The following is a 25,050-nucleotide window of genomic DNA, read 5'->3' as shown; positions in this document are numbered from 1 at the left end:
AGTAGTGCACTACATAGGGCTCTGGGGTCTATAGGGCTCTGGTCAAAAGTAGTGCACTACATAGGGCTCTGGGGTCTATAGGGCTCTGGTCAAAAGTAGTGCACTACATAGGGCTCTGGGGTCTATAGGGCTCTGGTCAAAAGTAGTGCACTACATAGGGCTCTGGGGTCTATAGGGCTCTGGTCAAAAGTAGTGCACTACATAGGGCTCTGGGGTCTATAGGGCTCTGGTCAAAAGTAGTGCACTACATAGGGCTCTGGGGTCTATAGGGCTCTGGTCAAAAGTAGTGCACTATAAAGGGAATAGGGTGCCATTTTGGACCCAGCCAATAAAGCTGTGACATTAGTGTTGCATCACTGACCTATAGTGTGGAGTCAGGTTGACTTGTATTACAACCCTAAAATAGACCATTCAGCTTATCAATTATTCACTAGACGTAGAGCTATGAGCCAAAAAAACTACCTAAATATTTCAAACGTGACCGGGTTTTCACCAAAGTATTTCATAATACCACTGTAGCCCGGTTTAGTCTTCCTCCCCACAGTTTTCCCCCCTTTTTACTGACTCTGCTGAAGGACTGGCCTGATATCGCAGCCTGGTCCCAGATCTGCAGTGATTCAACCAACACCTCTGACTAGAACTGTCTGTCATGCCTTTGATGTACAGTGTCCATATCAGGACGGCCTCAGGATCACAACATTCACGATACAAAACTGGCACAGTATGTTAGTCCTGGGCTGATAGTCAGAGGAGTTGGCTAATGATCCGGGACAATGGCTACTAGTATTCAGTATATTCAGTATAGTTCACACTTCAAATTCTTTGGACAACAGATGAAGAATAAGATGAAAAATTACTTTTTTGTTTTGACATTTCATGTGAATATTAAAAGGTACATCCAAATCTCCTCAGTGGAACGGTAGAATATTAAGCAGTAGAAACTCTTATCTTGTACTTCTGTACTTTACATCTCCCATCAACAACAGTCACTACATATCTCCAGAATGTTACTACCCTCCAACATTGCCCATATTACATTTAACATACATGCTACCCATGTTACCCTGCTACCCATGTTAACCATGCTACCCATGCTACCCACGCTACCCATGTTACCCTGCTACCCATGTTGCCCTGCTACCCATGTTACCCTGCTACCCATGTTACCCTGCTACCCATGTTGCCCTGCTACCCATGCTACCCATGTTACCCATGCTACCCATGTTACCCATGTTACCCATGCTACCCATGCTACCCATGTTACCCATGTTACCCATGCTACCCATGCTACCCATGTTACCCCTGCTACCCATGCTACCCATGCTGCCCATGTTGCCCATGCTACCCATGCTACCCACGCTACCCATGTTACCCCTGCTACCCATGTTACCCATGCTGCCCATGTTACCCATGCTACCCATGTTACCCATGCTACCCATGCTACCCATGCTACCCATGTTACCCATGCTACTCATGTTACCCATGCTACCCATGTCACCCATGCTACTCATGTTACCCATGTTACCCATGCTACCCATGTTGCCCATGTTACCCATGCTACCCATGTTACCTGTGTTACCCATGTTACCCATGTTACCCATGTTACCCATGCTACCCATGTTACCCATCTTACCCCTGTTACCCCTGTTACCATGTTACCCATGTTACCCCTGCTACCCATGTTACCCCTGTTACCATGTTACCCCTGTTACCATGTTACCCATGTTACCCCTGCTACCCATGTTACCCCTGCTACCCATGTTACCCCTGCTACCCATGTTACCCCTGATACCCATGTTACTCCTGTTACCGCTGTTACCATGTTACCCATGCTACCCATGTTACCCATGCTACCCCTGCTAACCATGTTACCCATGTTACCCCTGCTAACCATGTTACCATGTTACCCATGTTACCCATGCTACCCCTGCTACCCATGTTACCCCTGATACCCATGTTACCCCTGCTACCCATGTTACCCATGTTACCCCTGCTACCCATGTTACCCATGTTACCCCTGTTACCATGTTACCCATGCTACCCCTGCTACCCATGTTACCCCTGATACCCATGTTACCCATGTTACCCCTGCTACCCATGCTACCCCTGATACCCATGTTACCCATGTTACCCATGTTACCTCTGATACCCATGTTACCCATGTTACCCCTGATACCCATGTTACCCATGTTACCCATGTTACCCATGTTACCCATATTACCCCTGCTACCCATGTTACCCCTGCTACCCATGTTACCCATGTTACCCATGTCACCCATGCTACTCATGTTACCCATGTTACCCATGCTACCCATGTTGCCCATGTTACCCATGCTACCCATGTTACCCGTGTTACCCATGTTACCCATGTTACCCATGTTACCCATGCTACCCATGTTACCCATGTTACCCCTGTTACCATGTTACCCATGTTACCCCTGTTACCATGTTACCCCTGTTACCATGTTACCCATGTTACCCCTGCTACCCATGTTACCCCTGCTACCCATGTTACCCCTGCTACCCATGTTACCCCTGATACCCATGTTACTCCTGTTACCGCTGTTACCATGTTACCCATGCTACCCATGTTACCCATGCTACCCCTGCTAACCATGTTACCCATGTTACCCCTGCTAACCATGTTACCATGTTACCCATGTTACCCATGCTACCCCTGCTACCCATGTTACCCCTGATACCCATGTTACCCCTGCTACCCATGTTACCCATGTTACCCCTGCTACCCATGTTACCCATGTTACCCCTGTTACCATGTTACCCATGCTACCCCTGCTACCCATGTTACCCCTGATACCCATGTTACCCATGTTACCCCTGCTACCCATGCTACCCCTGATACCCATGTTACCCATGTTACCCATGTTACCTCTGATACCCATGTTACCCATGTTACCCATGTTACCCCTGATACCCATGTTACCCATGTTACCCATGTTACCCATATTACCCCTGCTACCCATGTTACCCCTGCAACCCATGTTACTCATGTTACCCCTGCTACCCATGTTACCCATGTTACCCCTGCTACCCATGTTACCCCTGCTACCCATGTTACCCATGTTACCCCTGCTACCCATGTTACCCCTGCTACCCATGTTACCCCTGCTACCCATGTTACCCATGTTACCCATATTACCCATATTACCCCTGCTACCCATGTTACCCCTGTTACCCCTGCTACCCATGTTACCCCTGCTACCCATGTTACCCCTGCTACCCCTGCTACCCATTTTACCCCTGCTACCCATGTTACCCCTGCTACCCATGTTACCCATGTTAACCATGTTACCCCTGCTACCCATGTTACCCATGCTACCCATGTTACCCCTGTTACCCATGTTACCCATGTTACCCATGCTACACATATGTTCTTTGTTCAGTTTCTTCATCAATGTTTTTCCTAACTGGTTAAACAATGTGTTTTTGGGTGAAAACATATTTGGTAATTAGCAAGTAACATGACCAGCATGTTTATTTCAACCCTCATTAAATGACTATGATTTCCATATGGTTTCCATTGGCATCGTACTACACAAGAGGGCCTCTCCGCTGTTGAGCACCATTACAACGTTAGAACAGTTCCTCTCCCCCAGTCGGCGGCTCCTTCGTCACGTTCTGATCCAAGATTCCTGAGAGGGGAAAGCAATGGAATATAAAAATATGACTGAGCTACAGAGGACTGGAAGAAGAACCATGCCTACATCTTTTAAATGTCTCTACTACCTCTCCTCGGGCTTCATGGAGATGAAAGAGAAATACTACCTGCATCCCAAATTGGACCCCATTTCTATATGTAGTGCACTACTTTTGACCAGGGCACATAAGGCCATGATCAAAGCTATTGCACTACATAGGGGATGGGGTGCTATTTCGGGAATTACACATGGAATATTTACAAGGCCATGACAAAACCCCAAGAGGCTTAATTAATTAAACCAACCCTGGACCCCAATCATGAAAGGGTAGTTTAATTGGCTAAGCTCGCGGTGGGCAATCACGACCTGCCATGCGGGGTGTAGTCACGCCCTGCCAGGGGTGGTATAGTCAGGTAAGGATGCCCACCCCTGAGGTATAACAAGGTAAGGTTGCCCACCCCTGAGGTATAACAAGGAGAGGTTGCCCACCCCTGAGGTATAACAAGGAGAGGTTGCCCACCCCTGAGGTATAACAAGGAGAGGTTGCCCACCCCTGAGGTATAACAAGGAGAGGTTGCCCACCCCTGAGGTATAACAAGGAAAGGTTGCCCACCCCTGAGGTATAAGAAGGTGTTAGTAGAAGTCTGTCACATTACCATTAGAGCCGCTCTCCTTCCATTTGAACTTGTTGTCTTCTGTGTGTCGTGTCCAGGTGGATCTGAAGGTGACCAGTTCTGAGGTGAAGTGAGCCAGGCTCCACTGTAGTCCTCTGGAACTCTCCTTCCACAGATTACTGGAGGGAGACAACAGCTGGTCGTCAGCAGACCTGGGTTCCGATGTTTCTTTTTGGGGTTTTTATCTTCTCCGAATAATTTTTTTCCCTGTTTGATTGAGCCGACCTGAATTGTGCAGAATGGGCTGTTTGGGACTATTCTGTTGCTTCCATTGCACCAGGCAAACTTAATCAAGCACGAGTAAATATCAGAAAGAAAACCAATACATGGGATATGTGGTCACCTGTGCCGATTGCAGGGGTCTGGTGGGCCTGGGTTGTCTTCCACCAGGGGAATGACTATCTTCTCAGCCATGTCAGTCAGTAGGGAGAACGTAGGGTCTACTATGAAGTCTATGAAACCTACAAGAGACATGGAGTCTTAATGAGGACAGTTTAGTATTTAGTAGTGAATGGATCGTTATTCAGTAATGAATGGATCAGTATTCAGTAGTGAATGGATCAGTATTCAGTAGTGAATGGATCAGTATTCAGTAATGAATGGATCAGTATTCAGTAGTGAATGGATCGTTATTCATTAGTGAATGGATCAGTATTCAGTAGTGAATGGATCAGTATTCAGTAGTGAATGGATCAGTATTCAGTAGTGAATTGATCAGTATTCAGTAGTGAATGGATCAGTATTCAGAAGTGAATGGATCAGTATTCAGTAATGAATGGATCAGTATTCAGTAATGAATGGATCAGTATTCAGTAGTGAATGGATCAGTATTCAGTAGTGAATTGATCAGTATTCAGTAGTGAATGGATCAGTATTCAGTAGTGAATGGATCAGTATTCAGTAGTGAATGGATGAGTATTCAGTAGTGAATGGATCAGTATTCATTAGTGAATGGATCAGTATTCAGTAGTGAATGGATCAGTATTCAGTAGTGAATGGATCAGTATTCAGTAGTGAATTGATCAGTATTCAGTAGTGAATGGATCAGTATTCAGAAGTGAATGGATCAGTATTCAGTAATGAATGGATCAGTATTCAGTATTCAGTAGTGAATGGATCAGTATTCAGTAATGAATGGATCAGTATTCAGTATTCAGTAATGAATGGATCAGTATTCAGTAATGAATGGATCAGTATTCAGTAATGAATGGATCAGTATTCAGTATTCAGTAATGAATGGATCGTTATTCAGTAGTGAATGGATCAGTATTCAGTAATGAATGGATCAGTATTCAGTAGTGAATGGATCAGTATTCAGTAATGAATGGATCAGTATTCAGTAATGAATGGATCAGTATTCAGTAGTGAATGGATCAGTATTCAGTAGTGAATGGATCAGTATTCAGTAATGAATGGATCAGTATTCAGTAGTGAATGGATCAGTATTCAGTAATGAATGGATCAGTATTCAGTAGTGAATGGATCAGTATTCAGTAGTGAATGGATCAGTATTCAGTAGTGAATGGATCAGTATTCAGTAATGAATGGATCAGTATTCAGTAATGAATGGATCAGTATTCAGTACTGAATGGATCAGTATTCAGTAATGAATGAATGCGTAAGTGAATGATTTAATGGATTGTAAAGGTATTTTCAATGACCTATCTGCGACTCTGCGACTAGGGTGCTGTTCCGATCACACAGTGGAGAGAAAGGAAGACCTAGTTCTGCCTCTCTGTCACCCTCAGGAAGACAGAAAGAGAGAGAACACATTTCAATGGGCTTTCTAAGACACTCAACAACGAGCAAGATAATCCAAGAATAGTCATGAAATGAAACCGAACCGTCACAGTACACGAGACGACCCAGGTCTATCACAGTACACAAGACGACCCAGGACTGTCACAGTACATGAGACGACCCAGGTCTATCACAGTACCCAGTCAGGAACATCCTGTCCCTAGTTGTAAAGTTCAACCAGTGGTCCTACCTGTCTGAAGAACTCTTCCATGAGGGCTTTGGTCCAGCGAGAGTGCAGACCCCAGGGCTTAGAGGGGTGGCTGATGTCTGCAGTGTGCAGCAGTAGGGACAGCGCTTTGGGTTTGTCTATGCTGTTAGTCACAGGAAACAAACAGCGAGGAGTTATTGCTGGGTTTTTGGAGGAGGACCAAACTCTTGGACTTTCATGTAAATCATTGGAGTTACTGGGCGAGTTAAACACACTCATTCAATTCAGTTGACATGAAGTGCTCTTCAAAATACAAAAACAGGAATAAAATCCATCATTATATCTAAAAACAATGGTCTAGTAGTATTATATTCCTTACATTCGTCTCTAGCATACTCAGTTCTGTCATAATAATCTCCATCTCTGATCATGTGACCTGGGTGAAGCGGCACCTACCCTTCGTGCTGCTGCAGACACCCCTTAATGGCTTTGACCTGGACGAGGTGAGACGACATGTCCGTAGCCAACACCATCTCTATCACCAGCGCTCGCAGCTCCCTGTCACACATACACGCACACATACACGCACACACGCGCACCAACACACACACACACACACACACACACATACAAACACATGCACACACACACAACCACACGTACAGACATGCACACATGCGCACCAACACACACACACACACACACACACGCACACGTACGCATGCACACACGCGCACCAACACACACACATACATACATACATGCACACATGCGCACCAACACACACACATGCACACACATGCACCGGATTCAGAGAGGGGGGCAGTGCGGGAGGGGGAGGGAGAGGAGCGAGCACAGCGGAATGGGCTGTCATTTGGGACGCCGAGTCATTCTGCATTTTGAATCCTAAAGATAATCCCATGGGTTGTAACCTTTTCAGACTGTCCTGATGGGTTTCCGTGTTCCCATGGTAACCTAGATTTGTGCTGCTCAGAGCACAGTTGTTGTTCCATTTGCTTCTGTCTGTCGATGTCTTTCTCTCTGTCTTTCTCTCTGTATGTCTATCTGTCTGTCTGTCTGACTGTCCGTCCATCCGTCTGTCTGTCTGTCTGTCCATCCGTCTGTCTGTCTGTCCGTCCGTCTGTCTGTCTGTATGTCTGTCTGTCTGTCTGTCTGTCTGTCTGTCTGTCTGTCTGTCTGTCTGTCTGTCTGTCTGTCTGCCTGCCTGTCCATCCGTCTGTCTGTCTGTCTGCCTGCCAGCCTGTCCGCCTGTCCGTCTCTCTGTCTGCCTGTCTGCCTGTCCATCCATCCGTCTGTCTCACCACCTCTACCTTGCAAAACAATAATTTAGCAAATTTTTGCTGGGCAGTTCAGAAGTCAATGAGGCATGTACTGAGTCATGTACTGTGCTGAGGCATGTACTGAGGCATGTACTGTGCTGAGGCCTGTACTGTACTGAGTCATGTACTGTACTGAGTCATGTACTGTACTGAGTCATGTACTGTGCTGAGTTATGTACTGAGTCATGTACTGTACTGGGTCATGTACTGTGATGAGTCATGTACTGAGTCATGTACTGTGCTGTACGTCTGACCAACACAGTGCTGCAACAGCCTATTATAACATTTTTAAAGATGATTGATTGACCAATCTGTGTTAAAAGGTGGATACAAAAACATCAAATAATACTGTGTGAGAGGTGGTACATTAGATAAGTTAGAGGGTAGTAAGCTAGTCATGTAAAATATACAGATGTAGGATTTTAATTTGATCACTCTTATCTTGCTGAGAATGTTCCTGCGCTTCAGGAAATGCAAGCTGGAGGGCGGAGTGTCTGCGGGTTTTCGCTCCACCCTTGTACTTAATTGATGAATTAAGGTCACTAATTAGTAAGGAACTCCCCTCACCTGGTTTTCTAGGTTTTAATTGAAATTTAAAAACAAAAACTCAAAGACGCTCAGCCCTCTGTGGAATGAGTTTGACACAGCTGTTGTAGTGTATTCAAGGTCTAAAAGATGTCTAAGGTTTTTAATTTCCACAACAAAACATTTATCAACCCCTTTAAAACATTTCCATTAATTATACATAATAGTTCTAATTTCCTGTTGCTGCAGGAATATTTTCCTGCTGTAGTAAACTGACTCAAATTAAGATCTAACATCTGTATCGTTCTTACATCCACTCTTCCCTGGAGAGGTTCATGAAGATGTTGGACTGGTCGTCTTGGAGAAGACGGAACGCAGCACTGATGTGGTGGCTCTCCTGGACTGACCGGTCGTTGTAGATCATAGCAAAGTCTGACCTACAGTACACAAAACACACAGATGGAAAACGTTCATGAAGTACTGGTTAGATATCCTGGTCCTAGCCTTGTCCAGGTCTTGTCCTGGTCTTGTCCTAGCCTGGTCCTAGCCTTGTCCAGGTCTTGTCCTGTCCTGGTCCTGGTCTTGTCCTGGACCTAGCCCGGTCCTGGTCTTGTCCTTGTCCTAGCCTGGTCCTAGCACATTGTGCTTTGTATGTGCTTTGAATAAATCATCTGTCTGCTGTTGTCATGCCTTTAACCCTAAACCTACAGACTTGGGACCGACCAGGTGATAGACAGACACAGGACAAACTAACAGAAACATGTTGAGCTTGACAGGAGGATGTGGCTTAAGCACATACAAGCCAGGCTAATAGTTAGGGACATGCAGCATCACTGGGTGTAGTAACTGTATAGTAATAAAGTGGTGTTCATTATTTTTATTTATTTAACCTTTATTTAACCTTTATTTAACTAGTCAAGTCAGTTATGAACAAATTCTTATTTTCAATGACGGCCTAGGAACAGTGGGTTAACTGCCTGTTCAGGGGGCAGAACGACAGATTTGTACCTTGTAAGCTCGGGGATTTGAACTTGCAGCCTTCCGGTTACTAGTCCAACGCTCTAACCACTAGGCCACCCTGCCTGCCCCTCCACTCTAACCACTAGGCTACCCTGCCGCCCCTACACTCTAACCACTTGGCTACCCTGCTGCCCCTACACTCTAACCAATAGGCTACCCTGCCGCCCCTCCACTCTAACCACTAGGCTACCCTGCCGCCCCTACACTCTAACCACTAGGCTACCCTGCCTGCCCCTCCACTCTAACCACTAGGCTACCCTGCCCGCCCCTCCACTCTAACCACTAGGCTACCCTGCCCGCCCCTCCACTCTAACCACTAGGCTACCCTGCCTGCCCCTCCACTCTAACCACTAGGCTACGCTGCCTGCCCCTCCACTCTAACCACTAGGCTACCCTGCGCGCCTCTCCACTCTAACCACTAGGCTACCCTGCCCGCCCCTCCACTCTAACCACTAGGCTACCCTGCCTGCCCCTCCACTCTAACCACTAGGCTACCCTGCCTGCCCCTCCACTCTAACCACTAGGCTACCCTGCCTGCCCCTCCACTCTAACCACTAGGCTACCCTGCCCGCCCCTCCACTCTAACCACTAGGCTACCCTGCCTGCCCCTCCACTCTAACCACTAGGCTACCCTGCCTGCCCCTCCACTCTAACCACTAGGCTACCCTGCCGCCCCTCCACTCTAACCACTAGGCTACCCTGCCGCCCCTCCACTCTGACCACTAGGCTACCCTGCCTGCCCCTCCACTCTAACCACTAGGCTACCCTGCCGCCCCCTCCACTCTAACCACTAGGCTACCCTGCCGCCCCTCCACTCTAACCACTAGGCTACCCTGCCTGCCCCTCCACTCTAACCACTAGGCTACCCTGCCGCCCCTCCACTCTAACCACTAGGCTACCCTGCCTGCCCCTCCACTCTAACCACTAGGCTACCCTGCCTGCCCCTCCACTCTAACTACTAGGCTACCCTGCCACCCCTCCACTCTAACCACTAGGCTACCCTGCCACCCTACACTCTAACCACTAGGCTACCCTGCCTGCCCCTCCACTCTAACCACTAGGCTAACCTGCCCGCCCCTCCACTCTAACCACTAGGCTACCCTGCCCGCCCCTCCACTCTAACCACTAGGCTACCCTGCCTGCCCCTCCACTCTAACCACTAGGCTACCCTGCCTGCCCCTCCACTCTAACCACTAGGCTACCCTGCCTGCCCCTCCACTCTAACCACTAGGCTACCCTGCGCGCCTCTCCACTCTAACCACTAGGCTACCCTGCCCGCCCCTCCACTCTAACCACTAGGCTACCCTGCGCGCCTCTCCACTCTAACCACTAGGCTACCCTGCCCGCCCCTCCACTCTAACCACTAGGCTACCCTGCCTGCCCCTCCACTCTAACCACTAGGCTACCCTGCCTGCCCCTCCACTCTAACCACTAGGCTACCCTGCCTGCCCCTCCACTCTAACCACTAGGCTACCCTGCCCGCCCCTCCACTCTAACCACTAGGCTACCCTGCCTGCCCCTCCACTCTAACCACTAGGCTACCCTGCCTGCCCCTCCACTCTAACCACTAGGCTACCCTGCCGCCCCTCCACTCTAACCACTAGGCTACCCTGCCGCCCCTCCACTCTGACCACTAGGCTACCCTGCCTGCCCCTCCACTCTAACCACTAGGCTACCCTGCCGCCCCCTCCACTCTAACCACTAGGCTACCCTGCCGCCCCTCCACTCTAACCACTAGGCTACCCTGCCTGCCCCTCCACTCTAACCACTAGGCTACCCTGCCGCCCCTCCACTCTAACCACTAGGCTACCCTGCCTGCCCCTCCACTCTAACCACTAGGCTACCCTGCCTGCCCCTCCACTCTAACCACTAGGCTACCCTGCCACCCCTCCACTCTAACCACTAGGCTACCCTGCCACCCTACACTCTAACCACTAGGCTACCCTGCCTGCCCCTCCACTCTAACCACTAGGCTAACCTGCCCGCCCCTCCACTCTAACCACTAGGCTACCCTGCCCGCCCCTCCACTCTAACCACTAGGCTACCCTGCCTGCCCCTCCACTCTAACCACTAGGCTACCCTGCCTGCCCCTCCACTCTAACCACTAGGCTACCCTGCCTGCCCCTCCACTCTAACCACTAGGCTACCCTGCGCGCCTCTCCACTCTAACCACTAGGCTACCCTGCCCGCCCCTCCACTCTAACCACTAGGCTACCCTGCCTGCCCCTCCACTCTAACCACTAGGCTACCCTGCCTGCCCCTCCACTCTAACCACTAGGCTACCCTGCCTGCCCCTCCACTCTAACCACTAGGCTACCCTGCCCGCCCCTCCACTCTAACCACTAGGCTACCCTGCCTGCCCCTCCACTCTAACCACTAGGCTACCCTGCCTGCCCCTCCACTCTAACCACTAGGCTACCCTGCCGCCCCTCCACTCTAACCACTAGGCTACCCTGCCGCCCCTCCACTCTAACCACTAGGCTACCCTGCCTGCCCCTCCACTCTAACCACTAGGCTACCCTGCCTGCCCCTCCACTCTAACCACTAGGCTACCCTGCCGCCCCCTCCACTCTAACCACTAGGCTACCCTGCCGCCCCTCCACTCTAACCACTAGGCAACCCTGCCTGCCCCTCCACTCTAACCACTAGGCTACCCTGCCGCCCCTCCACTCTAACCACTAGGCTACCCTGCCCGCCCCTCCACTCTAACCACTAGGCTACCCTGCCTGCCCCTCCACTCTAACCACTAGGCTACCCTGCCGCCCCTCCACTCTAACCACTAGGCTACCCTGCCTGCCCCTCCACTCTAACCACTAGGCTACCCTGCCCGCCCCTCCACTCTAACCACTAGGCTACCCTGCCTGCCCCTCCACTCTAACCACTAGGCTACCCTGCCTGCCCCTCCACTCTAACCACTAGGCTACCCTGCCGCCCCCTCCACTCTAACCACTAGGCTACCCTGCCTGCCCCTCCACTCTAACCACTAGGCTACCCTGCCTGAGAGATGAGGACCGATAGATGTAAAGGACTGAAAAAGAACTGCAAGTAGTTCATAATGTTCCCCTGATCAAACCCACTGTCTAAAGTCATTTGCATATGTGTTTATTAAGCAATACATTTAAAAAATACAAAATGGATGATATGTCAGAGCATTGAGATTCTCTCAGGGCCAAATACTGCACAATTTGTATTTGTATTCATTTTATATGAGCATGCATTTTATAGGAGAACTGCATGCTCATAACTTCAAGCTATCTAGCTGATGGCAGCAGGCCCTCGTGTTTCGTTCCCAAAATAAAGAGTTCATCTGTGTGCCAGGATACAGAGTTCTTAGGTCCATCTGTGTCTCTATGTGGAAAATCTACTGCTAAAAATACTGCCTTCCCTCCATAAGATATGTTTGCTTAAGAAGGAGTATGCAGGAGCTGTGAGTGGTCTCTCTCTCTCTCTCTCTCTCTCTCTCTCTCTCTCTCTCTCTCTCTCTCTCTCTCTCTCTCTCTCTCTCTCTCTCTCTCTCTCTCTCTCTCTCTCTCTCTCTCTCTCTCTCTCTCTCTCTCTCTCTCTCTCTCTCTCTCTCTCTCTCTCTCTCTCTCACATACACATTCGTAAACACTTCAGTAATCTAATAGAATCAGAGAATAATAGTTTGGCATAGTTGGGGCAAGGATAACAATTGCATGGTTTTGTCTTCCTTGTCAATTTCACTCTCTCCCACTCACTCTGAAATCAAATGCATTTTTGAACACCTCAGTAATTCTTACTTTACGTCATCTTACTTTGTGTGAATGTGGAAGTTGTTTGTCGTTCCAGTGTGTTCGTAGTCATGGATGGCCGCAGCAAACAGTGACGCCAGGACCTCCAGTTCAGTCAACCAGTGCTGCACGTGAGACCCACACAGATACCCCTGTTATAAACATCATATATACTCCGTGGCCATTGTATTGGGTAAATCACACCATTCACATTTACATGTTTCTCCTACAGACATGGGAGTCCCCTTGTCCGTGGTTTGATCTATAAAACAGACAGACAGGCATCGAGGTATTCAGGTACTCTTCGATTGAACGTGAGAATGGACCAAATGACCTAAGCAACTTTGAATGTGGTATGATGGTCAGTGCCAGGTGCGCCACTTCCAGTATCACAGAAACGTCCGGGCCTCCTGGGCTTTTCACGCACGACACTGTCTAGGGTTTACAGAGAACGGTGAGACAAACAAACATCCAGTCAGCTGCAGTGAAAACTGCTCGTTGATGAGAGAGGTCGAAGGAGAATAGCAAGAACCGTGCAAGCTAACAGGCGGGCCACAAACAGGCAAATCTCTGGTCGGCGCCATATTATATATCTATACCAATTGAGCAACGTTTCCATGCCTCAAATAATTCAGGCTGTTCTGGAGGCAGGAGGGGGGGGGGGGTCTGACCCGGTACTAGATGGATGTACCTAATAAAGTGGCCACTGAGTGTACATAGCACACATATACAGTCATTATATAATTATTATACAGTAACCAGAGTTGGAGGCAAGACCAACACCGATACACTTGTTATTAACATCCCCATTTCACATTTACAGTAATTTACATTGGATTACAGTAAAAATAAAAAATAAATCACATAAATTGGCTTCCTTCAAGTCCATCCATTACAGCTAGTGCCTTGAATTTTCCCCCACCATGTCACCTGACCTGGCAGGGCAACTATGGGCCTATAGACGGGTCAGGAAATTTCCATTTCAAATACAACATTACAGAGATGATCTGCTGTAAACTGAGTGAAAAAGGTGCTGTACTGTACCACTAGTCCTGTACGGAGGAGCAGACAGTGGAGGGTTTGTGTGACGTCGGCTGCGTGGACACTGCTGTGGTACGGGTTGCTGTGTTTACTGTAGCCTTTCTCCAGCTTCTCCAAGAAGGACATCAGACAGGAGATGGGGATCTGTAATAGGACGCCATATTACATCGAGAGTTCACATGGAGTCGGTCCATTGTGTTTGGTCCATACTGAATCATCAACCTCTCAAAGTCATCTGTGTCGGAATCTGCTCCCGAGTTGTACGACGTGCAAGAATCTTAGAATAATTCCATTTAGCTAGGAAAATATGTTGTGCTTACTTCAACAGACAAACCATGTGTTTTTTTGGGCAGCGAGAGAAGTTTGAATTGTTATGAAGAATTAAATCTGTACAGAAACTGAAAGAGTTAGTTATGGTAAACTAGTCAAATATAGTAGAGGATGTGCGAAGTGATTAGGTGGAGACCTTGAATCTGCTGTTGAGTCCGTATCGTGTGACCAGCTCCAGGAACAGGGTCTGTAGTGCGTGGTCATGGCAGACAGTGTTCAGAGCAAACACATCAAAGTTCCACCGGTCAATGTCCTAAAGATGGAGAGGATCGAGACGAACAGAGTTTGATCTCATTATGTCCACGTTGACTTTTATCAAGAGTTAGAGACAGTCTGATATTTAATTAAAAAAAAGATAGCTACATGTATTTAACCTTTATTTAACTAGGCAAGTCAATGAAGATCATATTGTTGTGATGGCCGACCAAGAGGCTCAAGGTCTCCTGCTGTGGGATAGCCTTTTACTACATCATATTGTAGTAAGGTTTGGGGTTTCTTGTCCACATGACCTGATCAGGACAAACTAGTCACACGGTCAGGGAAACTCCTGGCTCTGCTCCCTATGTGGTGCCTAATTAGCTTAGGGAAACTGACTTGCCTAGTTTAAATAAAGGTTAAATAAAAAAAAAAATGTTTTTAAAAATGTGTTGCCCAATGAAAGACTTATAGACTGATAATAGATAAGACGTTGTTACCCGGAGACAGTTAACTACTGCTGCAGGTTGGTCAGGCATGGCAGCGGTGTAGGCCCTTCTGAACATCCTGAAACAACAGCACATGGAATGTTTGGCATTGGTACAATCTCAGAAGTGAATCTGTAGTTTCCTTGTTTCAACCGAATGGGAATAATGCATTCCACTGCTAATGAACCTAGATTAACTTATCCTGACCCTGTGACACACTGTCACGCCCTGCCCACTGTTTGCTTTGTATGTTTCTATGTTTTGTTTGGTCAGGGTGTGATCTGAGTGGGCATTCTATGTTGTATGTCTAGTTTGTCTGTTTCTGTGTTTGGGCCTGATATGGTTCTCAATCAGAGGCAGGTGTTAGTCGTTGTCTCTGATTGGGAACCATATTTAGGTAGCCTGTTTTGTCGTTGTGGGTGGTGGGTGATTGTCTATGTTAAGTTGCTTGTGTTCAGCACATTTCGGTACATAGCTCCACGGTCGTTGTTCGTTTTTGTATTCAGTGTTCAAGTGCTTTCTTTAATTAAAATATCATTTTGGTCCGCTTCTTACGACGATCGTGACACACACACACACACACACACTTTACAAACCCTATGCACAACTTTATTTAGGAGTTTATTTTTTATTTATTTATTTACATTTAATTTATTTCTCAAATGAATGAGGAGGACCATCCTCCTCGACCTCACTGGGTGAGCCTCCTTTGCAGTATATTGAACGTATAGTGAACGTCCTCATTGAGGATAATAACGTTTTCCATCTACCTCTCAACAAATATCCCAGCCTGCACTGCGTGGACGATGCTGCGGAACTTTGGTTTGTCGTCGGAGCGGCGGGCGGGGCGGCGGGCCCTCTGAGTGAAGGTTGAAGCCAGCCAATCAGTGACCTCCGTGGGCACGCCATCAGAGTGCAGCTTCTGGAGGTCATCCTCTGCATCCAGACCCGGTCTGAGAGGAGAGAGAACAAATCAGACCCTGTCTGAGAGAGACAGAGAAAGAGAACAAATCAGACCCTGTCTGAGAGGAGACAGAGAGAACAAATCAGACCCTGTCTGAGAGGAGGACAGAGAGAACAAATCAGACCCTGTCTGAGAGAGACAGAGAAAGAGAACAAATCAGACCCTGTCTGAGAGAGACAGAGAGAGAGAACAAATCAGACCCTGTCTGAGAGGAGAGAGAGAACAAATCAGACCCTGTCTGAGAGGAGGACAGAGAGAACAAATCAGACCCTGTCTGAGAGGAGACAGAGAGAGAGAACAAATCAGACCCTGTCTGAGAGGGGACAGAGAGAGAGAACAAATCAGACCCTGTCTGAGAGAGATAGAGAGAGAGAACAAATCAGACCCTGTCTGAGAGAGACAGAGAGAGAGAACAAATCAGACCCTGTCTGAGAGAGACAGAGAGAGAGAACAAATCAGACCCTGTCTGAGAGAGACAGAGAGAACAAATCAGACCCTGTCTGAGAGAGACAGAGAGAGAGAACAAATTAGACCCTGTCTGAGAGAGACAGAGAGAACAAATCAGACCCTGTCTGAGAGAGACAGAGAGAGAGAACAAATCAGACCCTGTCTGAGAGGGGACAGAGAGAACAAATCAGACGCTGTCTGAGAGGGGAGAAAGAGAGAACATGTTGTCATGTTTGTTGATACCATGCTGTTGTCATGTTGTGTTGCTACCATGCTGTTGTCATGTGTTGCTACCATGCTGTTGTCATGTTGTGTTGCTACCATGCTGTTGTCATGTTGGGAATCTACCATGTTGTTGTCATGTTGGGAATCTACCATGTTGTTGTCATGTTGGGAATCTACCATGTTGTTGTCATGTTGTGTTGCTACCATGTTGTTGTCATGTTGTGTTGCTACCATGTTGTGTCTACCATGTTGTTGTCATGTTGGGAATCTACCATGTTGTTGTCATGTTGGGAATCTACCATGTTGTTATCATTTTGTGTTGCTACCATGTTGTTGTCATGTTGGGAATCTACCATGTTGTTGTCATGTTGGGAATCTACCATGTTGTCATGTTGTGTTGCTACCATGTTGTTGTCATGTTGGGTTTCTACCATGTTGTTGTCATTTTGTGTTGCTACCATGTTGTTGTCATGTTGGGAATCTACCATGTTGTTGTCATGTTGGGAATCTACCATGTTGTCATGTTGTGTTGCTACCATGTTGTTGTCATTTTGTGTTTCTACCATGTTGTTGTCATGTTGGGAATCTACCATGTTGTTGTCATGTTGGGAATCTACCATGTTGTTGTCATGTTGTGTTTCTACCATGTTGTCATGTTGGGAATCTACCATGTTGTTGTCATTTTGTGTTTCTACCATGTTGTTGTCATGTTGGGAATCTACCATGTTGTTGTCATGTTGGGAATCTACCATGTTGTCATGTTGTGTTGCTACCATGTTGTTGTCATGTTGTGTTGCTACCATGTTGTTGTCATGTTGTCTTACTACCATGTTGTTGTCATGGTGTGTTGCTACCATGTTGTTGTCATGTTGTCTTACTACCATGTTGTTGTCATTTTGTGTTGCTACCATGTTGTTGTCATGTTGTGTTTCTACCATGTTGTTGTCATGTTGGGTTGATACCATGTTGTTGTCATGTTGTGTTTCTACCATGTTGTTGTCATTTTGTGTTGCTACCATGTTGTTGTCATGTTGTCTTACTACCATGTTGTTGTCATGTTGTGTTGCTACCATGTTGTTGTCATGTTGTGTTTCTACCATGTTGTTGTCATTTTGTGTTGCTACCATGTTGTTGTCATGTTGTGTTGCTACCATGTTGTTGTCATGTTGGGAATCTACCATGTTGTTGTCATTTTGTGTTGCTACCATGTTGTTGTCATTTTGTGTTTCTACCATGTTGTTGTCATTTTGTGTTTCTACCATGTTGTTGTCATGTTGGGATTCTACCATGTTGTTGTCATGTTGTGTTGCTACCATGTTGTTGTCATGTTGTGTTGCTACCATGTTGTTGTCATTTTGTGTTTCTACCATGTTGTTGTCATGTTGGGAATCTACCATGTTGTTGTCATGTTGTGTTGCTACCATGTTGTTGTCATGTTGTGTTGCTACCATGTTGTTGTCATTTTGTGTTTCTACCATGTTGTTGTCATTTTGTGTTTCTACCATGTTGTTGTCATGTTGTGTTTCTACCATGTTGTTGTCATGTTGTGTTGCTACCATGTTGTTGTCATGTTGTGTTGCTACCATGTTGTTGTCATTTTGTGTTTCTACCATGTTGTTGTCATGTTGGGAATCTACCATGTTGTGTTTCTACCATGTTGTTGTCATGTTGTGTTGCTACCATGTTGTTGTCATGTTGTGTTTCTACCATGTTGTTGTCATTTTGTGTTGCTACCATGTTCTGGTCATATTGTGTTGCTACCATGTTATTTCTACCATGTTGTTGTCATGTTGGGTTTTCTATCATGTTGTGTTGCTACCATGCTGTGCTGGCATGTGTTGCTGCCATGCTATGTTGTTGTCTTAGTGTCTTTGTGTAGTGTCGTGGTGTCTCTCTGGTTGTGGTGTGTATTTCGTCCTATATTTTCTATTATATTTTTTAAATTTTTCATCCCAACTCCCGCCCCTGCAGGAGGCCTTTAGCCTTTTGGAAGGTATTTGTATTTGTTCTTCACTGACTTGCCTAGTTAAATAAAGGTTAAATAAATTAAAAAAATAAAAGTTTGTACTGTACCTGGTCCCATCAATGTAAACTGCCTCCAGTAAGGATGCTGTGTAGTCCAAGTTCTTCTTCAGATCTTCAAAGTTCACGTCTTTCTCCTCCAGTTGTTTGACCATACACCTCAGCCTGGAAAGAGAGTCCCACTTTGAACAAACAGCTTCCACAGTCTTCACATGCACTTTATGCTATAGGCCTTACGAAGGATTTTGGTCTCATGAATAATAAGCTTTTAGAGTTTTTAAAATATGGCACACTGCACTTGCTTATTAGTATCAGCTTTGTATCAGCCCTTCGTCAGAGTTTTTAAGCCTTAAAAAAGGTTTAATTTAAAGTTGGAGTGAAGGAAGTCATTTTGGTGATGAATAACCTTGGTTCCTGTCATAACACAACAGTATTATCAGAAACAAGATCTTCAGCAAGACGGCACTGTGGTCAAAACACAGTCAGGTGTGTGATGGCAGCAATTACTAAGCAATTTCCCCCATATTTGTATGTTGTGCTTCAATGTTATGAGCTGGCAACTCAGCGCAGATGTTCAGTGACTGCTTTGGCAACAGGTTGAAATGTCTGGGAAACTGCGTGAGAGGGAAAACGAGATAGAGACAGAGAGAAAGGGAAAGACAGAAGGAGAGAGAAAGACAGAGAGAAAGGGAAAGACAGAAGGAGAGAGAGAAACAGAGAGAAAGGGAAAGATGGAAGGAGAGAGAGAAAGAGAGAAAGGGAAAGATGGAAGGAGAGAGAGAGACAGAGAGAAAGGGAAAGATGGAAGGAGAGAGAGAGACAGAGAGAAAGGGAAAGACAGAAGGAGAGAGAGAAACAGAGAGAAAGGGAAAGATGGAAGGAGAGAGAGAGAAAGGGACAGATGGAAGGAGAGAGAGACAGAGAGAAAGGGAAAGATGGAAGGAGAGAGAGAGACAGAGAGAAAGGGAAAGACGGAAGGAGAGAGAGAGAGAGAGACAGAGAGAAAGGGAAAGACAGAGAGAGAGAGAGAGAGAGAGAGAGAGAGAGAGAAAGGGAAAGACAGAAAGAGAGAGAGAGAGAGAGAGAGAGAGAGAGAAAGGGAAAGACAGAAAGAGAGAGAGAGAGAGAGAGAGAGAGAGAGAGAGAGAGAGAGAGAGAGAGAGAGAGAGAGAGAGAGAGAGAAAGGGAAAGGGAAAAAGAGCGAGATAGTGAAAAAGATAAATCATTTGGAAGCGTTTTAATACAATAGCATGACGTGTGGAGAGGACCAGTGACAAGAGTGCGTAATTAGGCCCACATTTTCCATGACAGTGGTAAACTGCCCAAACTTCCCATCATTGGCGTATACAGCCACTCTTAAAATGGCATGCCCCGCAGAATTAGTTCATTCACTTCAAAGGGTTTAATCGCCCGATTGAGTGCTGATAGAAACCTGATAGAATGCTGATGGAGCGCTCATAGAATGCTGATGGAACCCTGATAGAACGCTAATGGAACCCTGATGGAACCCTGATAGAAACCTGATAGAATGCTGATGGAACCCTGATAGAATGCTGATGGAACCCTGATGAAACCCTGATGGAGCCCTGATAGAATGCTGATAGAACCCTGATAGAACCCTGATAGAATGCTGATAGAACCCTGATAAAATGCTGATGGAACCCTGATAGAATGCTGATGGAACCCTGATAGAATGCTGATAGAACCCTGATAGAATGCTGATAGAACCCTGATAAAATGCTGATGGAACCCTGATAGAATGCTGATGGAACCCTGATAGAATGCTGATGGAACCCTGATAGAATGCTGATAGAACCCTGATAAAATGCTGATGGAACCCTGATAGAATGCTGATGGAACCCTGATAGAATGCTGATAGAACCCTGATAGAATGCTGATAGAACTCTGATAGAATGCTGATGGAACCCTGATAGAATGCTGATAGAACCCTGATAAAATGCTGATGGAACCCTGATAGAATGCTGATAGAACCCTGATAGAATGCTGTTAGTGCTTCACAGTGATACATAATCGTAAATCAAAACCTTTTCTCTGGTACCAGTTCCTTCACACAGATTCCTAACAACAACATTTCTGAATACAGCTGCTATAATTATGTTGTACAGCTGCTATTTCAAGAGCATCAAAAAAAAAACACATGTAGGCTACAGTGTACTGGGATCAAACACAACACAGCCCAGGCTAAAACTACAATCCCCCGAGGGCCTACTACTTTCACAGGAAATTAAATAGACAGGGAAAATCAGCAACACTAACTCACATACTATTGCTCCGAGCTCATTTTCCAACATTAGAACATAAAATACCCCCAGAGTAAGCTACACTGCACTTCAAGGGTTCAAAACCCGCCACTGACATTTGAAAATTGATTTAAAAGATAGTGATTATCCATTTCTCATAAAAATCAAAATAAATTGTTTATGGAGGTTCAAGTCCTTGTGGTTAACCATTGAGCTGCCTGCTATACCTTGTAGTTATATATGTTCATGAGCAGCTATTAACACCTATGTCCTGCAGTATAGTACATTATGTACAGCTCATAAGGAATTATAGATGTACTTGAAATGCATTATGAAGAAGTTATTCACACCGGGACCACAATCATTTCATTTCTAAACACATTTGTACTGTTAGATAACAAATGAAGATGGAGCCAACGCGGTACGAGTGACATGAGTTTTTCAAGTGTTTGTTATCACACGTTGGCGTGGGGGTCTCTGAACGCTGTAGAGTCATAAAAATAGCGGGAGTTGGAACGCTGTTGCACAGGACGCAACGCTTCCTTGTGAATTTAGAGCCCCGGTAATCTGTTTGATACCTTCTTTGTTGTTCAAAGCAGTAAAATAAAATGTAAGAATGTTTAATGCACCCTCTTTCAGTTTAGTCTGTAGTATTCAGGGACCTAATGTCTAGTTGTTACACTAAAACGAACCACATTTTGTCCAACCGTCATTATTTAAATACATTCAATTATGAATTATCAGTATCAAAATGATTAGATATTCGAGGGAAATATTCCAGGGATTTAAGCACATGCCAGGGTTTCAAAGAGATGGTATACCACTGTGTTAACCCAATGACCCCTCTTGCCATTGGCTAACACCTCACCTGCCTCCAACTGATACTGTAAAGCCTGCCTATGTACCCTGATAGTGTAGTAATGCCTGCATGGTGCTGTTAGGGAATGTTTAGTTAAAAAATAGATAAGTAAAAAAATATATATAATTAAAGAGCTGCTATGCTGTTGTTATGATGCTGTTATAGCTCTGTTATGATGCTGTTATGATGCTTTTATGGAGGTGTTATGATGCTGTTATGATGCTGTTATGGAGGTGTTATGATGCTGTTACGATGCTGTTATGATGCTGTTATAGCGCTGTTATGATGCTGTTATGGAGGTGTTATGATGCTGTTACGATGCTGTTATGATGCTGTTATAGCGCTGTTATGATGCTGTTATGATGCTGTTATGGAGGTGTTATGATGCTCCTTATGATGCTGTTATGGAGGTGTTATGATGCTGGTACGATGCTGTTATGATGCTGTTATAGCGCTGTTATGATGCTGTTATGATGCTGTTACGATGCTGTTACGATGCTGTTATAGCGCTGTTATGATGCTGTTATGGTGCTGTTATGATGCTGTTATGATGCTGTTACGATGCTGTTACGATGCTGTTATGATGCTGTTATTATGCTGTTATGATGCTGTTATGGTGCTGTTACGATGCTGTTATGATGCTGTTATTATGCTGTTATGATGCTGTTATGGTGCTGTTACGATGCTGTTATGATGCTGTTAAACTGGGATATGCTTAACACCCCGGCGGTCCTACAATCTAAGCTAGATGCCCTCAATCTCACACAAATCATCAAGGAACCCACCAGGTACAACCCTAAATATGTAAACAAGGGCACCCTCATAGACGTCATCCTGACCAACTGGCCCTCCAAATACACCTCCGCTGTCTTCAACCAGGATCTCAACGATCACTGCCTCATTGCCTGTATCCACTACGGGTCCGTAGTCAAACGACCACCCCTCATCACTGTCAAACGCTCCCTAAAACACTTCTGCGAGCAGGCCTTTCTAATCGACCTGGCCCCGGGTATCCTGGAAGGATATTGACCTCATCCCGTCAGTTGAGGATGCCTAGTCATTCTTTAAAAGTAACTTCCTCACCATCTTAGATAAGCATGCTCCGTTCAAAAAATTCAAAACTAAGCCCCTGGTTCACTCCAGACCAGACTACCCTCGACCAGCACAAAAACGTTCTGTGGCGGACTGCAATAGCATCGAATAGTCCCCGCGATATTCAGGGAAGTCAGGAAGCAAAACACGCAGTCAGTCAGGAAAGCAAAGGCCAGCTTTTTCAAGCAGAAATGTGCACCCTGAAGCTCTAACTCCAAAAAGTTATGGGACACTGTAAAGTCCATGGAGAACAAGAGCACCTCCTCCCAGCTGCCCACTGCACTGAGGCAAGGTAACACGGTCACCACCGATAAATCCATGATAATCGAAAACTTCAACAAGCATTTCTCAACGGCTGGCCATGCCTTCCTCCTGGCTACTCCAACCTCGGCCAACAGCTTCATCGACCTGGCCAAGGCTTTCGACTCTGTCAATCACCATATTCTTATCGGCAGACTCAGTAGCCTCGGTTTTTCTAATGACTGCCTTGCCTGGTTCACCAACTACTTTGCAGACAGAGGTTAGTGTGTCAAATCGGAGGGCATGTTGTCCGGTCCTCTGACAGTCTCTATGGGGGTGCCACAGGGTTAAATTCTCGGGCCGACTCTTTTCTCTGTATATTTCAATTAAGTTGCTCTTGCTGCGGGCGATTCCCTGATCCACCTCTATGCAGACGACACCATTCTGTATACCTCTGGCCCTTCCTTGGACACTGTGCCATCTAACCTCCAAACGAGCTTCAATGCCATACAACACTCCTTCCGTGGCCTCCAACTGCTCTTAAACGCTATTAAAACCAAAAGCATGCTTTTCAACCGTTCACTGCCTGCACCCGCACGCCCAACTAGCATCACCACCCAGGATGGTTCCTACCTAGAATATGTGGACATCTATAAGTACCTAGGTGTCTGACTCTCCTTCCAGACTCATATCAAACATCTCCAATCCAAAATCAAATCTAGAATCGGCTTTCTATTTCGCAACAAAGCCTCCTTCACCTATGCCGCCAAACTTGCCCTAGTAAAACTGAGTATCCTACCGATCCTCGACTTCGGCGATGTCATCTACAAAATGGCTTCCAATACTCTACTCAGCAAACTGGATGCAGTTTATCACAGTGCCATCAGCTTTGTTACTAAAGCACCTTATACCACCCACCACTGCGACCTGTATGCTCTAGTCGGCTGGCCCTCACAACATATTCGTCGCCAGACCCACTGGCTCCAGGTCATCAACAAGTCCATGCTAGGTAATGCTCCGCCTTATCTCAGTTCACTGGTCACGATGGCAACACCCACCCGCAGCACGCGCACCAGCAGGTGTATCTCACTGATCATCCCTAAAGCCAACACCTAATTTGGCCGCCTTTCCTTCCAGTTCTCTGCTGCCTGTGACTGGAACAAATTGCAAAAATCGCTGAAGTTGGAGACTCTTATCTCCCTCACCAACTTCAAACATCAGCTATCTGAGCAGCTAACCGATCGCTGCAGCTGTACATAGTCCATCGGTAAATAGCCCACCCATTTTCACCTACCTCATCCCCATACTGTTTTTATTTATTTACTTTTCTGCTCTTTTGCACACCAGTATCTCTACCTGCACATGACCATCGGATCATTTATCACTCCAGTGTTAATCTGCTAAATTTTTTATTATTCGCCTACCTCCTCATGCCTTTTGCACACAATGTATATAGACAATTTTTTTATTTTATTTTTTTTCTTCTTTTCTACTGTGTTATTGACTTGTTATTGTTTACTCCATGTGTAACTCTGTGTTGCTGTCTGTTCACACTGCTATGCTTTATCTTGGCCAGGTCGCAGTTGCAAATGAGAACTTGTTCTCAACTAGCCTATCTGGTTAAATAAAGGTGAATTATTATTTTTTTTTTTTAATGACATTGTTATGGTGCTGTTATGATGCTGTTGTGATGCTGTTATGATGCTGTATTGATGCTGTTACGAATTATTATTATTTTTTTAAAATGACATTGTTATGGTGCTGTTATGGTGTTGTTATGATGCTGTTATGATGCTTTTATGACTGGCAAGTGTGGACGCTAACATCTCGGCCAACAGAGAGAGCTGATTGTGTTAGCGTATGGCCGCGGGCCCAGGACCAGGACGTGATGGTCCACAGACACCGACGTAAGCACTTAACTCAATGTTTAATCAACGCTGAGTGCGGAGCAGTACGGAGCACTACAGA

General features: G+C 46.1%; 1 protein-coding gene across 1 annotated transcript in view; it reads right to left on the bottom strand.

Annotated features, from left to right (window-relative positions):
* Positions 1–3,418: 3,418 nt before the first annotated feature.
* Positions 3,419–25,050, bottom strand: part of LOC110494792 (dual specificity calcium/calmodulin-dependent 3',5'-cyclic nucleotide phosphodiesterase 1B) — a 77,383-nt gene continuing 55,751 nt past the window's right edge. The window contains exons 2-14 of the mRNA XM_036950902.2: positions 18,682–18,795; positions 15,743–15,925; positions 14,985–15,051; positions 14,426–14,542; positions 13,963–14,103; positions 12,943–13,043; positions 8,458–8,583; positions 6,738–6,839; positions 6,324–6,444; positions 5,995–6,076; positions 4,677–4,794; positions 4,316–4,452; positions 3,419–3,653 (exon numbers count right to left, since the gene is read on the bottom strand). Coding sequence (XP_036806797.2) covers positions 3,595–3,653; positions 4,316–4,452; positions 4,677–4,794; positions 5,995–6,076; positions 6,324–6,444; positions 6,738–6,839; positions 8,458–8,583; positions 12,943–13,043; positions 13,963–14,103; positions 14,426–14,542; positions 14,985–15,051; positions 15,743–15,925; positions 18,682–18,795 — 1,468 coding nt within the window. The 3' untranslated portion in view covers positions 3,419–3,594. The remainder of the gene's footprint in view (positions 3,654–4,315; positions 4,453–4,676; positions 4,795–5,994; positions 6,077–6,323; positions 6,445–6,737; positions 6,840–8,457; positions 8,584–12,942; positions 13,044–13,962; positions 14,104–14,425; positions 14,543–14,984; positions 15,052–15,742; positions 15,926–18,681; positions 18,796–25,050) is intronic.

Source organism: Oncorhynchus mykiss, chromosome 17, assembly GCF_057628025.1.
Source record: "Oncorhynchus mykiss isolate SJ-2025 chromosome 17, ASM5762802v1, whole genome shotgun sequence".
Lineage (NCBI taxonomy): Eukaryota > Metazoa > Chordata > Actinopteri > Salmoniformes > Salmonidae > Oncorhynchus > Oncorhynchus mykiss.
Note: the sequence above shows the minus strand (reverse complement) of the source record. Positions and strands in the feature narration are given on the sequence as shown.